We start from the raw sequence: 13,188 nt of genomic DNA on the forward strand, positions 1-13,188 counted from the left end.
CCAAACACTTCTTCTGAGACAGCTGCCCAAAACCAAGCAACGGGTAGCTCAGTGATGCTCTTACCCTCCTTTCTTTGCATATTCACAGGACACCCTACAGTGAAATTAATTGCAAATGCAGGTCAACTCAAGAGGGAATTCTCCTATTGCACTCCACATTCTGCTCATTCAGCATAAAACATTAGATTCACCTGCTGATTTTTTTTCCCCCAATTGAAGGATGAATCTCTCTGCAAAAGATAAAAATGAAAAAAAAAAACACGTGTTTACTTCATCTATCTGTTATGAATATTATGACAAACTGCAGTCTAGCAAGGTGATTAATCAAAGGTGGTAGGCAGTCAAGAGAAAGGGAATCAGTTGTTCTGGTTTCCCACACCACCAGTTTTATTGAGAAGAGAGATGCGAAACCATATTAATGCTTGTGTTCATACTGAGCTCAGTAGTGAAACATGAATCTGTAGTGGGTAGAAGGCTTCACATCAATCTTTCATCCGCTGTAATTAACACGCTGCACAGTAGTTCTGTCGGCTTCATCGGAGCTGCGTTTGCTTTGTTGCAAGCACACAGCACAGCAGGACGTGTTGTCTTAGCCTCAGTTTCGTTCAGGTAGGACAACTTTGCACCTGTCTAGACTCCATCTCGAGAATATGTGCCTCTCGCTGTTGCAGAATGGATCGAAGACTCGACGATGGCAGGGGCTCCGTTGGCTAGCTATGCTGCCAACCACCAGGAGACCTACAGGGACCCTCAGACAGGGCCCGCAGTGCCCAACGCGATGGGACAAAAACGTAAGTTGTCATCCTCAGAGAGCTAAAGCCCGCAACCAAGCGAAATGAGGATTATGCATAACTTTTTTGTTTCCAGGCGGCGTTACCCAGAGCGACTTATTATAAGTTAAACAAAATTCATCTTTTACAGCTTAGTTTGTTTTCCTGTGCCAGCGCCTCGGGCCCTGTTTGAGTTGTCGTGATGGAGGACCAGAACTGAACTGACACCATAAAGCTTCTCTCTGTATAAATCACATCGTGCATTTTTTATAAGTCAAATTGAACTCGCGTGACACGTGCACTGAACAAAATTTCGTCCAGTCTGCATACTTTTACGAAGACACGCTCTGCCGAGTGCCCTTCCATAAATGTCCCTCTGCCTGTGTTTATCGTGGCAACGTGTTGATTCTCAGGAAACCTCTGCTGTGTTGTTCCACATAATGGCCTGATTTCACCCATCATTTAGTGACACACACACACAAATAGAGAGTCTCGCCGTTACAGTGGGTTTCCTTCTCCTGGTTGCCAGTTCCTTTTATACCGGCCTCCCACTAGCAGCTTGTCTAATTAGCACAGCCATGGCAGAGAATTAACTGCCTCACCCTGTCTCTCCCTCTTACTCTCTCTCGCTGCTTTGTCGGCAGCCTTTTCCTTCTCCCTCATCGATCTCTTTATTTTATAGCGCACATTTGCCGTCTCGCTGCCTTTTGTCTGGTCCCACCCAGCTTTCTGCTTTGGTTTAGGTGCTTGGTGCTGTCCATCTTTTTGTCTTACCCCTCCCCCCACACCCCCAGTCTCAAACTCCTGCTAGCTCGACTGTGCCGGCACTCCATATTACTCCATAGAAAGACATCACTTTTGAAATCTTTTAATCTAACACACTTGCTTTTTATGTTCCTCCCGCTTCCTGGTCTGTTCTTACATCTCTAGATCCCTGGTGGATAAAGCCACCCATATCAGCACACAGTTTAGTTACATTTTCCCTAGTCTAGGGGAAAAAAATCCAATTCAAAAGGCACTGAGCATGAAAACACACATGCACGTAGACAATAAAACACAAGGGCACAGACCGACTCCAAGGGTAATGCATTTTTCATTGAATGCGTAAGCTGTAGCGCTGCCATAACCTAATGTGGTGCTGCAGGTCACCACACAGACGTTCCTTTAGTCTTCATCATCCTCTCTCTTCTTATTTTCTTTTCTGCCAACATCTTCTCAATCATTTGTGTATCCGAAGTATTGTGCGTTTGGCATGCATCGTGTCCTTTAATAGAGAAGCGGAGCTCAGCCTGTGCCTGTGTATTCATATGTTTGTTTTTCATTCCTGATAGAAAGGATACATTTTATCCTTAATGCCGTATATTTAGATAGCAAAGTCAAGAAAAAGAGAGTCGAGTTTAGATGTCGTTTGAGCAGTTGTTCTTTCACAAGATCACTGTCAAATTTTTTTCATTTAGATGTGTCTCAGTTAAACCCTCACAACCAGTGTGGAGTGATACAGATGTCTTCTCAGATGAGATTTCAGCAGCTGATTGAAACAAGCCGGAGACATCGCTTATGCGAACACGACTGTCATGTGACCTTCATCTGAAGCAATGTCATTGCTATTCAGGCTACAGATATCTGGTGCGCCTGTTGTGTCTTCAAATGCCAAACCGCCAGTGAAAGCAAACAGCAGCCTGCATATTAGACATACAAAGAGCTGAAGTGTCATACTATTTTGAAATAAGTTCCTGTCTAAACTGTTTTTGTCCCATCACATCATCACGTTGTAAATTAAAATTATAAGTAATAAATGATCGTTATTATCAAAAAGATAATATGGACTGATTCCAGTGGCGATGACAGTAGATGAGTTCAGATTTAAAGGCTTTGCATGTCTATACTCGGGCTTCTTATTTCCGGTCTTACTCAATGTTTCACTGAGTTGCATGTGCTGAAGAAAGTCATTCAACCATACTCAGTCTTTTCTATATGAACCTTTAATGTAGTTGCCAAATGGGATCAGTTAAGCCGTCAGTTTTACTTGATGCTTATGATTCTGTTCATTCCCTTGAACCTAATTAATCATTTTATTGTAATAGGTCTGTTTTGACCTGTTTGCACCATGTGAGCAATCGTCAAGCAGTGACAGTTGTCCTTGCCTGTTCAAGACAAACACCAATCAGAAGATTTGTTGTGCATTTAATGATACCTGCTGCGATGGTTGCGCAGAGATGGTTTGACACAAGCGAGCAAAGGCTCTTCACTGTAGCAATAATTCTTTACCTGAGGAGGTTTAGTAGCCCCAGGGCTTTGCAAACTGAATTCAACTACTGCTAAACCCAGTTCTTGAGTATCTGTTGTGGCATCCAGTGTGGTGAAAGCTGAGCTATCTGTGTCTGTGTTTTTAGGAGGGAAGCCTTTCTTTACCAGGAACCGATCTGAGCTGAAGGGGACATTCATAAATACCAAACTGAAGAAGAGTCGTAGGGGGTTTGGTTTTACTGTTGTGGGAGGGGATGAGCCAGATGAGTTCCTGCAGATAAAGAGCCTAGTCCTAGATGGCCCTGCCGCCCTTGATGGCAAGATGGAGACTGGTAAGTATCCTGTATTTATTATTAACAAAGGGTAGCTGCATCAGGTGACCCTGAATTGGATACTGATGGATGGATGGATTTTCTACTTGACAAAAATAAATGGACTTCATGCTTTCTCACCCCTTTAAGGTGATGTGATTGTGAGCGTCAACGACACCTGTGTGCTCGGCTACACCCATGCTCAAGTTGTGAAGATCTTCCAATCGATTCCAATTGGTTCCATGGTCAACTTGGAGCTGTGCCGTGGCTACCCGTTGCCTTTTGACCCCGACGACCCAAACACCAGCCTGGTTACCTCAGTGGCTATCCTTGACAACAAGGAGCCCATCATCGTTAACGGCCAGGAGACCTCTAACAGCTACGATTCGCCGTCCAGCCACGGCAGTCAGAACAACAACAATGGTCCAACCAACAGCGGGGTCCCCGTCAACGGCCTCCCCCGACCCCACAGCCCCTCCACAGAGGTGGCTTCTGATACCTCTTCCCAGCATGGCTACCCTAGTGATGTAGTCACCCTGGCCTCATCCATCGCAACGCAGCCAGAGCTCATCACCGTACACATGGAGAAAGGAGACAAGGGCTTCGGATTCACCATTGCTGACAGTCCCGGGGGTGGGGGGCAAAGAGTGAAACAGATCGTGGACTACCCACGCTGCCGCGGCCTGAGGGAGGGCGACATCATCGTGGAGGTGAACAAGAGAAATGTGCAGAGCATGTCCCACAACCAGGTGGTTGACCTGCTCAGCAAGTGTCCCAAAGGCAGTGAGGTCACCATGCTGGTGCAAAGAGGTGAGTGAAGGCTAACTTCTCCTTGCGTTCACTCGCCGTGTCGGTAAATTTGTCACTCGTCTAGTAAATTGTGACAGCAGATGGAGATGATGAACGTGTTGGGAGCAGGTGTCAAGTAGAAATGCAGCAGTTTCTGAGTTATGTGCCCATATGTTGAAGCAGCGCAAAACAAAACAAACCTTTTGCATGCATCTGCTTGATGCTGTTGACAAAAAAAAAAAATAGGCTTCTGCCTTACGGGCTGTTCCCGCTCACAGAGCTCTTTTATTGACACACATTTATTTATTCATGCAAATAGAGGGTGGAAGCATACAAGGGATTGCAAAGGAGGAAAGATAGAAGGATAATTACGGTAAGGAAGGAGCCGCAGAGGAAGTTGAAATAACATTTGAGGATGTGGTGTAGTGTAGTGTGAAGAGAGACCGAGGTGTTTACAGTTATCGGCTCTGACAAGCCAGTTATAGCTGCTTTCCTGAAATGGAAGGCAGGCGGAAGTGGAGAAAGAAGACTAAAAGGTTAGATGGGAGAAGTATGGAAAGAGCGATAAACAGAGGAGAGAAATTCAGGTTTAGTTGGTGTTTTGAGGTCAGAGTATGAATATTCTCGCCCCTTTTCAAAAAGAAAAGGGGCGAGAATGTCTCTGCTCATGTTCATTTGCAGTCTGCTCTGTTTCTGTTTGCTGTGTTTGCTGGGAGAGAGAATGTCTAGTGTATTTTGGGGTTTTAGTGTAGTCCCACGTTCAAGCTCATCACTTTGAAGATGCCACCAATTGTGCCGGCATGCCTTTTATCCACCCACCTGGCTCTCCGCCTCGATATAAGCCCGCGACATTTTGCCCTTAACGTAAAAAAGATCCGGTGCTAGCCGGTTAACGTTAGCGCTGTGAAAATGGTGCAGCCGCGTGTAAATGCCTGTAATTCGCCGTGCGCCACTCAGCCTTTGTCATGGCTTCTGATTGAAAATCACGGTAGCACAGGGGCACTAAATGAAAACAAAGCAACTGTGAATAGGATAAAACTGAAATGATTGAATTTCGGTATTTTCCCTCCAATCCCCCCTCAGACGCGCAGACCTCCGCCGCTCTAAACGCCCTGTGTGATACAAGTAATTGGACCATTTTCTCTGCCAGACTCTCCTTTTGCTTGCTTTAGGGCTTATTAATTCTAGTTACTAAAAGGTTTTGTGTGTGTCTTGTGTACACGCATGCAGTTTATCTCCGTCATAAGGTTAAGTGCTCAGAACTGCCAAGGGAAATTGGTCAGATGAATGGCAGGCAGCTCGCACTGTAATCTCGCATGGAATCTTTTTTCTTTTTCTCTTTCTGAAGTTGTATCTCAATCTTTTTCTGCCACAGTCTGTTTGTCTGACTTCTCAACAAATGGCTAAACCTTCCAAAAACTGCACAGACCAAACGGCTTCTCTACCCTCCTCTCTGGCTTTTGGTAATGAGTAGTATTTCCTCATCACGCTTGTGTACACAAGTGCGTAAAGCGATTCGGCCTCATCTCATCTCAGGCAGGAGCTTAATGGGCTGTCAAGGAAACAGACGTCAGTTTAATTGGGCTTCTGTAAATGCATTGGCTGGCTGCGATCGACACAGACAGACTATGACAGTAGAATGATACTGGAGGAAACCCAAGGATGGTATGGATAAAGTATGAGGAGCATTTTAAGCGAACCAACATTACTGATTGCTCTTTATGGTGGCTTTTATTGCACTAGAGTTTGTACAAAGGGGTGGATACAAAAGCAGGAAACTAACACATTTCCTTCAGATTATTATTAGAAAGTGATCCGCTGACTTGATGGCTCCAACATCAGATATCTAACTTTTAATGTAGAAATAGGACAGCAGAGGTACAAATTAGATTAGTGCATGTTCTTCACCTTCTTCGTCTAAACTTTTTTTTTTTTTTAAATGAAATCAGTCTTTGTGACTTTGGACTGCATTTTATGTTGATTTTCATGTTTCTGTTCCTAAAAGCAAGACATCAGAAATGACAATACTCCAGTCATGTTGACATTAGTACTGAGAAATCTCATGTCTTTCCAACAATTGAATTCTGAGAGCTGTGAAGCTATGAAGTCTATCCAAGAATAAAAGTCATCAAAAAAAAAAAAGAAGGAAAAAAAATGTAAGTTTAAGTTTCCTGGAATTCTGGCCGTGAATCTGAAATCAATATATAATGAGTTTTCATTTAAACAGACAGCAGCCTGCAGAATAAACTCACAAAGACAACTAAAAATACCCGGTGCACAGCAGTGGTTCTCTCCTGGGTGCTAGCTAGTCAAGAATAAACCACATGAAACCCAAAAACTAAATTCCAGCTCTTTTAGGGGATACTGGTATGTGAGCATGATGTAGCGCCAATCTAGTATCGTGATGGGAGGTGTAACTTGCTTTTAATCAAATTCTGATCAAATTCTGACCTTTGCAATACTGGAAGACCCAGATTATTAATGTTTATTGTCTTGATAAATAACTTAAGCAATGACACTTTGAAGTTAACAAAATCGTTGACAATTCATTTTTCCCTAATTAATTCTCCGCTAACTGATTCGCTGAATGTTTGCTTTAGCACCATTTTTGATCACATCTCCAATGTGTTCTCACTGGACAAATAATTTTTTCCTATGGCCTTTTTGTGGCAGGATAGATGAGTAGACTTTGTTTAGATATTATGGCTGACTAAATCAGTTTAAGAGAATGAGCGAATACCTGGGTCCCTTTTTCTCCATCAAAGCTTATTGATATACACTGTGTCCCACTGTGTATCCCTTCCTCCCACACGTTTCCCATCCTTTAGAGTCTTTAAGCATGTTTAGGCTGCACATTTTGTGTGTGTGTGTTTGTGTTTGTGCTGCTGTTCATCATTCGCTTGTCATGTGTATTTCTTTCTTTTTTCTTTCTTTTTTTCTTTTTTACATTTACACTCTGGGGAGCACATCATCTAAGGCTCTAGTCATGGTGCCTTAATTACTGTCCTGCTCACACTCTCTTCACTGCTGTCTCAATCAGGATCACTCCACCAGTAGCAGCAAAGCACACCGGCCTCTAATTGGGGTCCTGATGTCAGCTTTGCTTATAATACACATACGTCTTTTCTTTGCTTCCCTCTCTCTCTCTGTGTCTCTCTCCTTCCAACCAAACGCTGCTTGCTTACAGGCATTCACTCAGCCAGTCTCATGAACATGAACAGTCATGCATCCAATTATAGATTAAAGGCAGAAAGACTCTGGTTCAGCCTTAATTGGTGGAAATCCACCTCTCCTCCGCCCCTCCATCCCTCCTTTTCCGTTTCTGTTCCCCCACTGCCAGGATGGAGATTCACACCTGCTCGCCCACGTAAAGATGGGAGCCAATCCCTGAGGACTAGCGCGCGAAGAAGCAAACTCGTTAAAGCCGCTGCGTGCAACAGTATGCCCCTCCTCTCACTTGCCTCTCTCCCTCATTTAAAAGATTTGGAGGAAGAGCCATGCAACGGGTCAGCGTGGAGACACTTTAACAGTGCTTCGTAGGTTAAATAGTGGGTTTTAGACACTTGACACTCTGTCATGTACTTCCTATAAGCGCGCAGGAATGATTTATTACCTCAGTCAGGTTTTGTAATCCATTGTGCTTTCATTTGTCTAATTACACTCCTGTAATGGGCTCATTTTCCCCTGCCTGTCTTCTCCTGCCCTCACTGATGCACCAGCATAATTCATTTTGGCCCCTGATGTCTTGCCGTTGCATAGATGCTAATTTCCATTACCCCACTCTCTTTTGTCCATAGGAGTGCATACACCTGTTGTATAGCTGTTTGTCAGTGAAAACTAGTTTCGGTGCAGTTTTTCTGAAACATAGCTTCCTAGCAGCTCCGGCAGCTCGTGTCATTAGTCAGCTCAGGGAAAAAAAAATTACGTCTATTTGTCTCAGCATGGATGCAGAGTTGCATTATTTTCTTTCATTTTTTTACCTGTTTGAAAATCCAGGCAGGAATGCACGGTAATGCGCGCTGGGCTAGCAGCAAACTGGTCATACCAATGTACATGAAGGGGGAAGGATACGTACCTCTGGATGACAAATTAATGGAAAAATCAACTTACATTAAGGGCCTGATTCACTAAGCAGGGCAAATGGAAGCAATGGGAGTGGAAAGTCCTCCGGGTAATCTATTAACAGAGTGTAAATTTATAAACACAGGCGCAGCCACTTCAGCTCAATAATAACCTAATGTAGTTTACTAATGGCAGCGCAAATGAGCATAGGGTTGCAAACAAGCAGGCCCGATGAGGGTGTGAGTAATCGACTAACAGCACAGACACAGCTTGTTACTTGTAATCTGACAACATAATGTAAGCGTAGGTTTTACCCACATTTCGCTCAGGAAGCAGCTTGGCAGCACAGGCCAGGGGGAGGCGGAAGAATGGTGGAAAAACCGGAGGTGTTAATAGAGGAACGACTTTGGAAAACAATACTTTAAACTGGCTCATAAAAAGGGAGTTCTCAACACCACTGTGGTCAAGGCGAATGCTAAAGTGACTGTATGAACAGTGGAGAAGCCCAGATACAAGGGACAGTTTTGGAAATGTGGAAATCTGTTATACTAATTACAATGAAATCATGAAAATGGTCATTTGAATGTTGTTAAGCTGACAGTTTCATGTATTTCTTGGTAGTTTTTTTCTTTGAGAGGGATTATTAAAGCTCTTGATGTCCTAGAAATAAGAAGGAGGACAAAAATATCATAAGGTTAATAATAAAGGTTTGGATACAGTGGCTTTTGTGACGTTCTTGATTCGGAAGCTTCAACAAATTAAAAAATTTCTTCCAACAAATTTAAAAACAACATGCCTTGGCTGTTGATAAGTTCTGATGGCGCTTTCCTCTGGTATTCCAATTAAATTACCATTAGAGGAGAAAATTCTCTCCCTTCTGCTCTGCGTGCTCTTGTCTCAGTGCCGCCTCCTCCCAGCATCCACAGCAGTTTATGTCCAGAACAAAATAGGTTATTGAATTACTTATTTTTAAAGCATTAAATAACCACTTATACAGTGTATCAATCAATTCCCTCATTTGGTGTTTTGATGGTGGTGGACAGTGCTGTGCAACACGTGTTAAGTCACTCAATGGTATTTAATTGAATTGAGATCAGGTGACTGTAAAAGGTATATCATGTGATTACCAGCATTTACATCATAGTCTGCAAACTATTCAGTAACCTCCTCGAGCTCTATGGATGAGGACATTGTCATGCTGAAAGACACCACTTAAATCACTGTGGAAAGGTTTAATTATAGGATAAATCTAATCAGTGAAAACAACTTTGTATTGATTTGCTGCGACCATTTCCTCTAAGGGGACAAAAGGCCTAAAAACAAACCAGCAAAAAACCCGTAAAGCATAACAGAGCCCATGGAGTCCCTTACCGTAGGGGCAAGGCTTTAGGCTTTTCCTTTAATTAACTGGAGCCGCAGTGGATGAGGGGAGAAGGGGGAAAAAAAATGGTGGCAGGAACGATGTCAGAAGATCAGAGAGATGATGAAAGAGCAGTGTAGAAACCCCCATGATGCTCTGCTCTCTGTCTTTTCCTCTCTTTCCCTCTGCTTCATGACTCATCAATCATCAGTGACACAACAGTCCCTGCTTGGCAATCAGGCCTCTTGCGTCTCTGCTCTCAAAGTGAGATATGGACCCTTTCTCTCCGTAGCAAGCAACGGGTTACAGGAGTGAAACAGCCAAGAGGTTTAAATTATTTCATGTGTCAAAGTATTTGATGAACCCCCCGCTGCCTGTAAAGTTACTTTCTTTTATTTCCTTTGAATAAATGAGGGGCCCAAAGACGTGTCCAAGACTTTAGATTAACTGCATGGCTCCTTGGAAAACTCTATTAGCATTCACTTACAAATCATCCTAGAAACAGCATTCACAAGTCCACTAGAGTTCACTTGGGACCGAGTGATGTAAATTTCCTCATCTGAAAGCGAGCACAAGGGTCAGTGAAAACATCCGCGTGCCTGCCAACCGGGTAACGGACGTCAGAGAAGTCACAGGAGTGACTCCAGCATGTCCGGGTCCACAAAAGACTGTAATCGATGCCTTGGTGTTATAGCAAGAGGGCAAAATCCCCTTATTTATCTCTACGCAGCATGCAGGTGACTTCATGTACCCTTAAAGACACTCACAGTTTAAATACAAGTTTCCCTATGTGTTGTCCATCAGCATGCAAGGAACGTAAGGAGGGTAACCTTAGGATTAAGGAAGGTATGAAGGTAAAAACACCAAGTGGGTCCTTGTCACAGTAGATGGCTCTTATTGGCGTAATGGTGGGCAAGTGCACTGATGGCTTGTAAGTGCCTCCTGTCAAAAAGCACTCCACGGATCTGTTTTCTTTAAGGGCGCACACTGATAGACGGGAACACAATTATGTGAAACTGCATAACCTACATAAACAAACTCAGAGTTACCGGCACGCACATTCATAAGACTCGTTTAGTGTCTCCAGTCTTCTACACAGCCATTAGAAAGAGATAAACGCTGATGATGGCTCCCTGCACAGACTAAAGCAGGAAATCAATTCACTGTATGGGCAGGAAGTGTTGTATTTTTGCCCACTTCGCATTAAAAATTCTGCTGACTGAACGTTCCAGTGGCACCATAACGAACAGCATTGCAGTTCAGAAAAGCAATGATCGCGGGAGCAGCCTGCCCACCGGGTGCCCACGATTCACCTCTGCTCGTTTTTTTTGGCTCGCTAGGGGCTCGAGTTGGTGAATCATTGCTTGTTGCGCGGCGGGGACGAAGTGAGCCTTTCTCGCTCCCTGAGCCCCTACCAATCTCCCATGTCTTCACACCTCTGTAGCCACTGGGCGAGTCGTAAATCTCCAACATTGCACCATCTTTTTGTTTCCATGACAATGCTCCGCAGATAATTTGCGCTGGCGTCTCCCCTGGGCGGATGTGTGCATTTGGGGGAGGAGGGGATTTCACCCCAGATTTAAAGTTCTAGAAGAGAAACACTCCCCAGTTCACCATTTTTAATTTAAAGAGGGAAAAAAGGACAGTTTCTTTCCCCATAAGGAAACCTGTTACCTTCCACTGTGTTTTCTTTTTCTTTTTTTAACCTGTTCAACCTGGTCATCTTTGCTATTTAGCCACACTGGCACTTGCACACATAGAAGGATCCTCAGTAACGCTGCACATAGCATGACTGTCACACTCAGGATGCCGATGGACACGGCTGATATGAGCTTTTCACTCCTTCACTGTACAGCAGAAAGCAGCTCACCACAACAAGCGTTGCTTAGAGACCATCTGTCAGTTCCCCACGGTCACCAGGCACTGTCGCCACGGTGACAGATGGACCTGCCTGTTGGAAGCCATCACTCCTCGCCGAGACCTAGTAGCACATACACACAGACACGCACCGTGGACAGACAACATAATCTGCTTAGTAATGGTTTCCGTTTAGTAACTGCTGGGTTGCCAGGTTGGTGCAACAGTTCCTATCTGTTGCAGGGTAGTGTACAAGGTGTACTGCTTTTTGTCAGACTGTACCCACCTTTGGCAGCTTGTTTTGCTGAATTTTTCGCACACAGATTTTGACTTGGTGTGTCAGTGCTTCGATTTGTATGTATTGATTCTGTTGGTAACAGTTCTTACTTTAAACTGTGCTAGTTTTCGCCTAAAATTCTTTGCCATGGTAAACTCAGGGTGTTCATATGAAAAGAAAACCAAGTCATCTTCCCTCAACTTCATGTGTTTTATTTCCTCTGGCAGTCAAACAAAAGTATTACTTCAAGCCACTTAAATTAATCTGTCACAGTCCTCAAAGATGCAGTAGAGTTCATTACTTTCCTGTCTTTGAAATTCACGCCGCTCTGTTGATATCTTCAATCATAAAAAAGAAAAATCCTAGTAGTTGGATTATTGGCTCTTACAAAAGAGTCTCGTGCCACTCGTGTTTAAGATTTGGTAAGCAGAGTAAAATGAAATGAAAAAGCGCCCACAGTGGTTCTGGTCCATTATTTGAGAGCTGGAGGCGCTGAGGATTTAGCTGAGCTCTCTCACTCAGGCTGTCAGTCTGCCGGCCAGGCCAAATTGCCCACCTGTCTAAAAATGCTCTTTCTCTCCTCGTGTGTGTAATTAGGACCGGAGGTTGGCCCAAACATCCACAATCCCTTTTGATCTGAGAGACGCCCACAGATGTAAAGCTAACCTTTGCACAGTTGTGTTTTCCCTGTTTTTATTTGCTTTATGATTGAAACCGACATTTATTTCAATAATTGATTTATCTCAGTTTTTCCTATCCGATGTAGTTTCTCCAAAAAGTTGGAATATGAAACAAAAGCATAAACTCTAAATGGAATTCATGCACTTGCAGATTTCATTCTATTAAACTGGAATTTGATGTTTAAGTGAGTTTTGAGACGAAGGCAACAAAAGACTGAGGAAGTTGTGGCACGCTTGTCAAAACATCTAGTAGAGTATCTTGCAACTAATTAGAGTACAGCATCACTAAAAGACTAGAAATATCGCTATGCAGCTTGCAAGCACAAAAAAGAACGCCTCTCATGTTGTTATTGTTTAAATAACAAACATATTCAGTTCGTCTTTCAATTTTTAAAGCTGTTAATCCAAAAAAGCAAGCAAAAAACATGTGCTGCACATTATGAAATTCTGAATTTTGTGTGGCTGCAGAGCCGCTAAGAGGCACTGAGAGGGAGCAGCGGCAGATCAATTGCAGTGGACAGATGAAGGATAGTAAAACACTGTCCTGAGTCCTTGACTGACAGCCTCCTCGGTCCAAAGAGAAAACCTTGGGATTCAGTGGGATTATGTCTAGTATGCATCCTTTTTTTTTTTTTTTTTATCAGATTGTTTCGCACTTCTGAATGAATGATTCCTATCGATTTGAAAAGGGGAGTAGCGGGGAAAGAAGGAAGAACTGCAGACGCAACACAGCTGGAGCTGTCAGTTGTGAATGAACCCAGATGTCTGAGAGATAAAGAAGACGAGCGCGTGTGTGTGCGTGTGTGTATGTAAGATGTTATCCTCTCAGCTTCCC

General features: G+C 43.6%; 1 protein-coding gene across 8 annotated transcripts in view; it reads left to right on the forward strand.

Moving 5' to 3' along the window:
• magi1b (membrane associated guanylate kinase, WW and PDZ domain containing 1b) overlaps positions 1-13,188 on the forward strand; it is a 138,415-nt gene that overhangs the window by 92,487 nt on the left and 32,740 nt on the right. For all 8 annotated transcript variants that reach the window (XM_087840606.1, XM_087840599.1, XM_087840605.1 and 5 more), the window contains exons 10-12: positions 672-791; positions 3,164-3,349; positions 3,479-4,138. In XM_087840606.1, the coding sequence (XP_087696732.1) occupies positions 672-791; positions 3,164-3,349; positions 3,479-4,138 (966 nt within the window). The remainder of the gene's footprint in view (positions 1-671; positions 792-3,163; positions 3,350-3,478; positions 4,139-13,188) is intronic.

Source organism: Neolamprologus brichardi, chromosome 5, assembly GCF_056152115.1.
Source record: "Neolamprologus brichardi isolate AB-2024 chromosome 5, ASM5615211v1, whole genome shotgun sequence".
NCBI classification, from domain to species: domain Eukaryota; kingdom Metazoa; phylum Chordata; class Actinopteri; order Cichliformes; family Cichlidae; genus Neolamprologus; species Neolamprologus brichardi.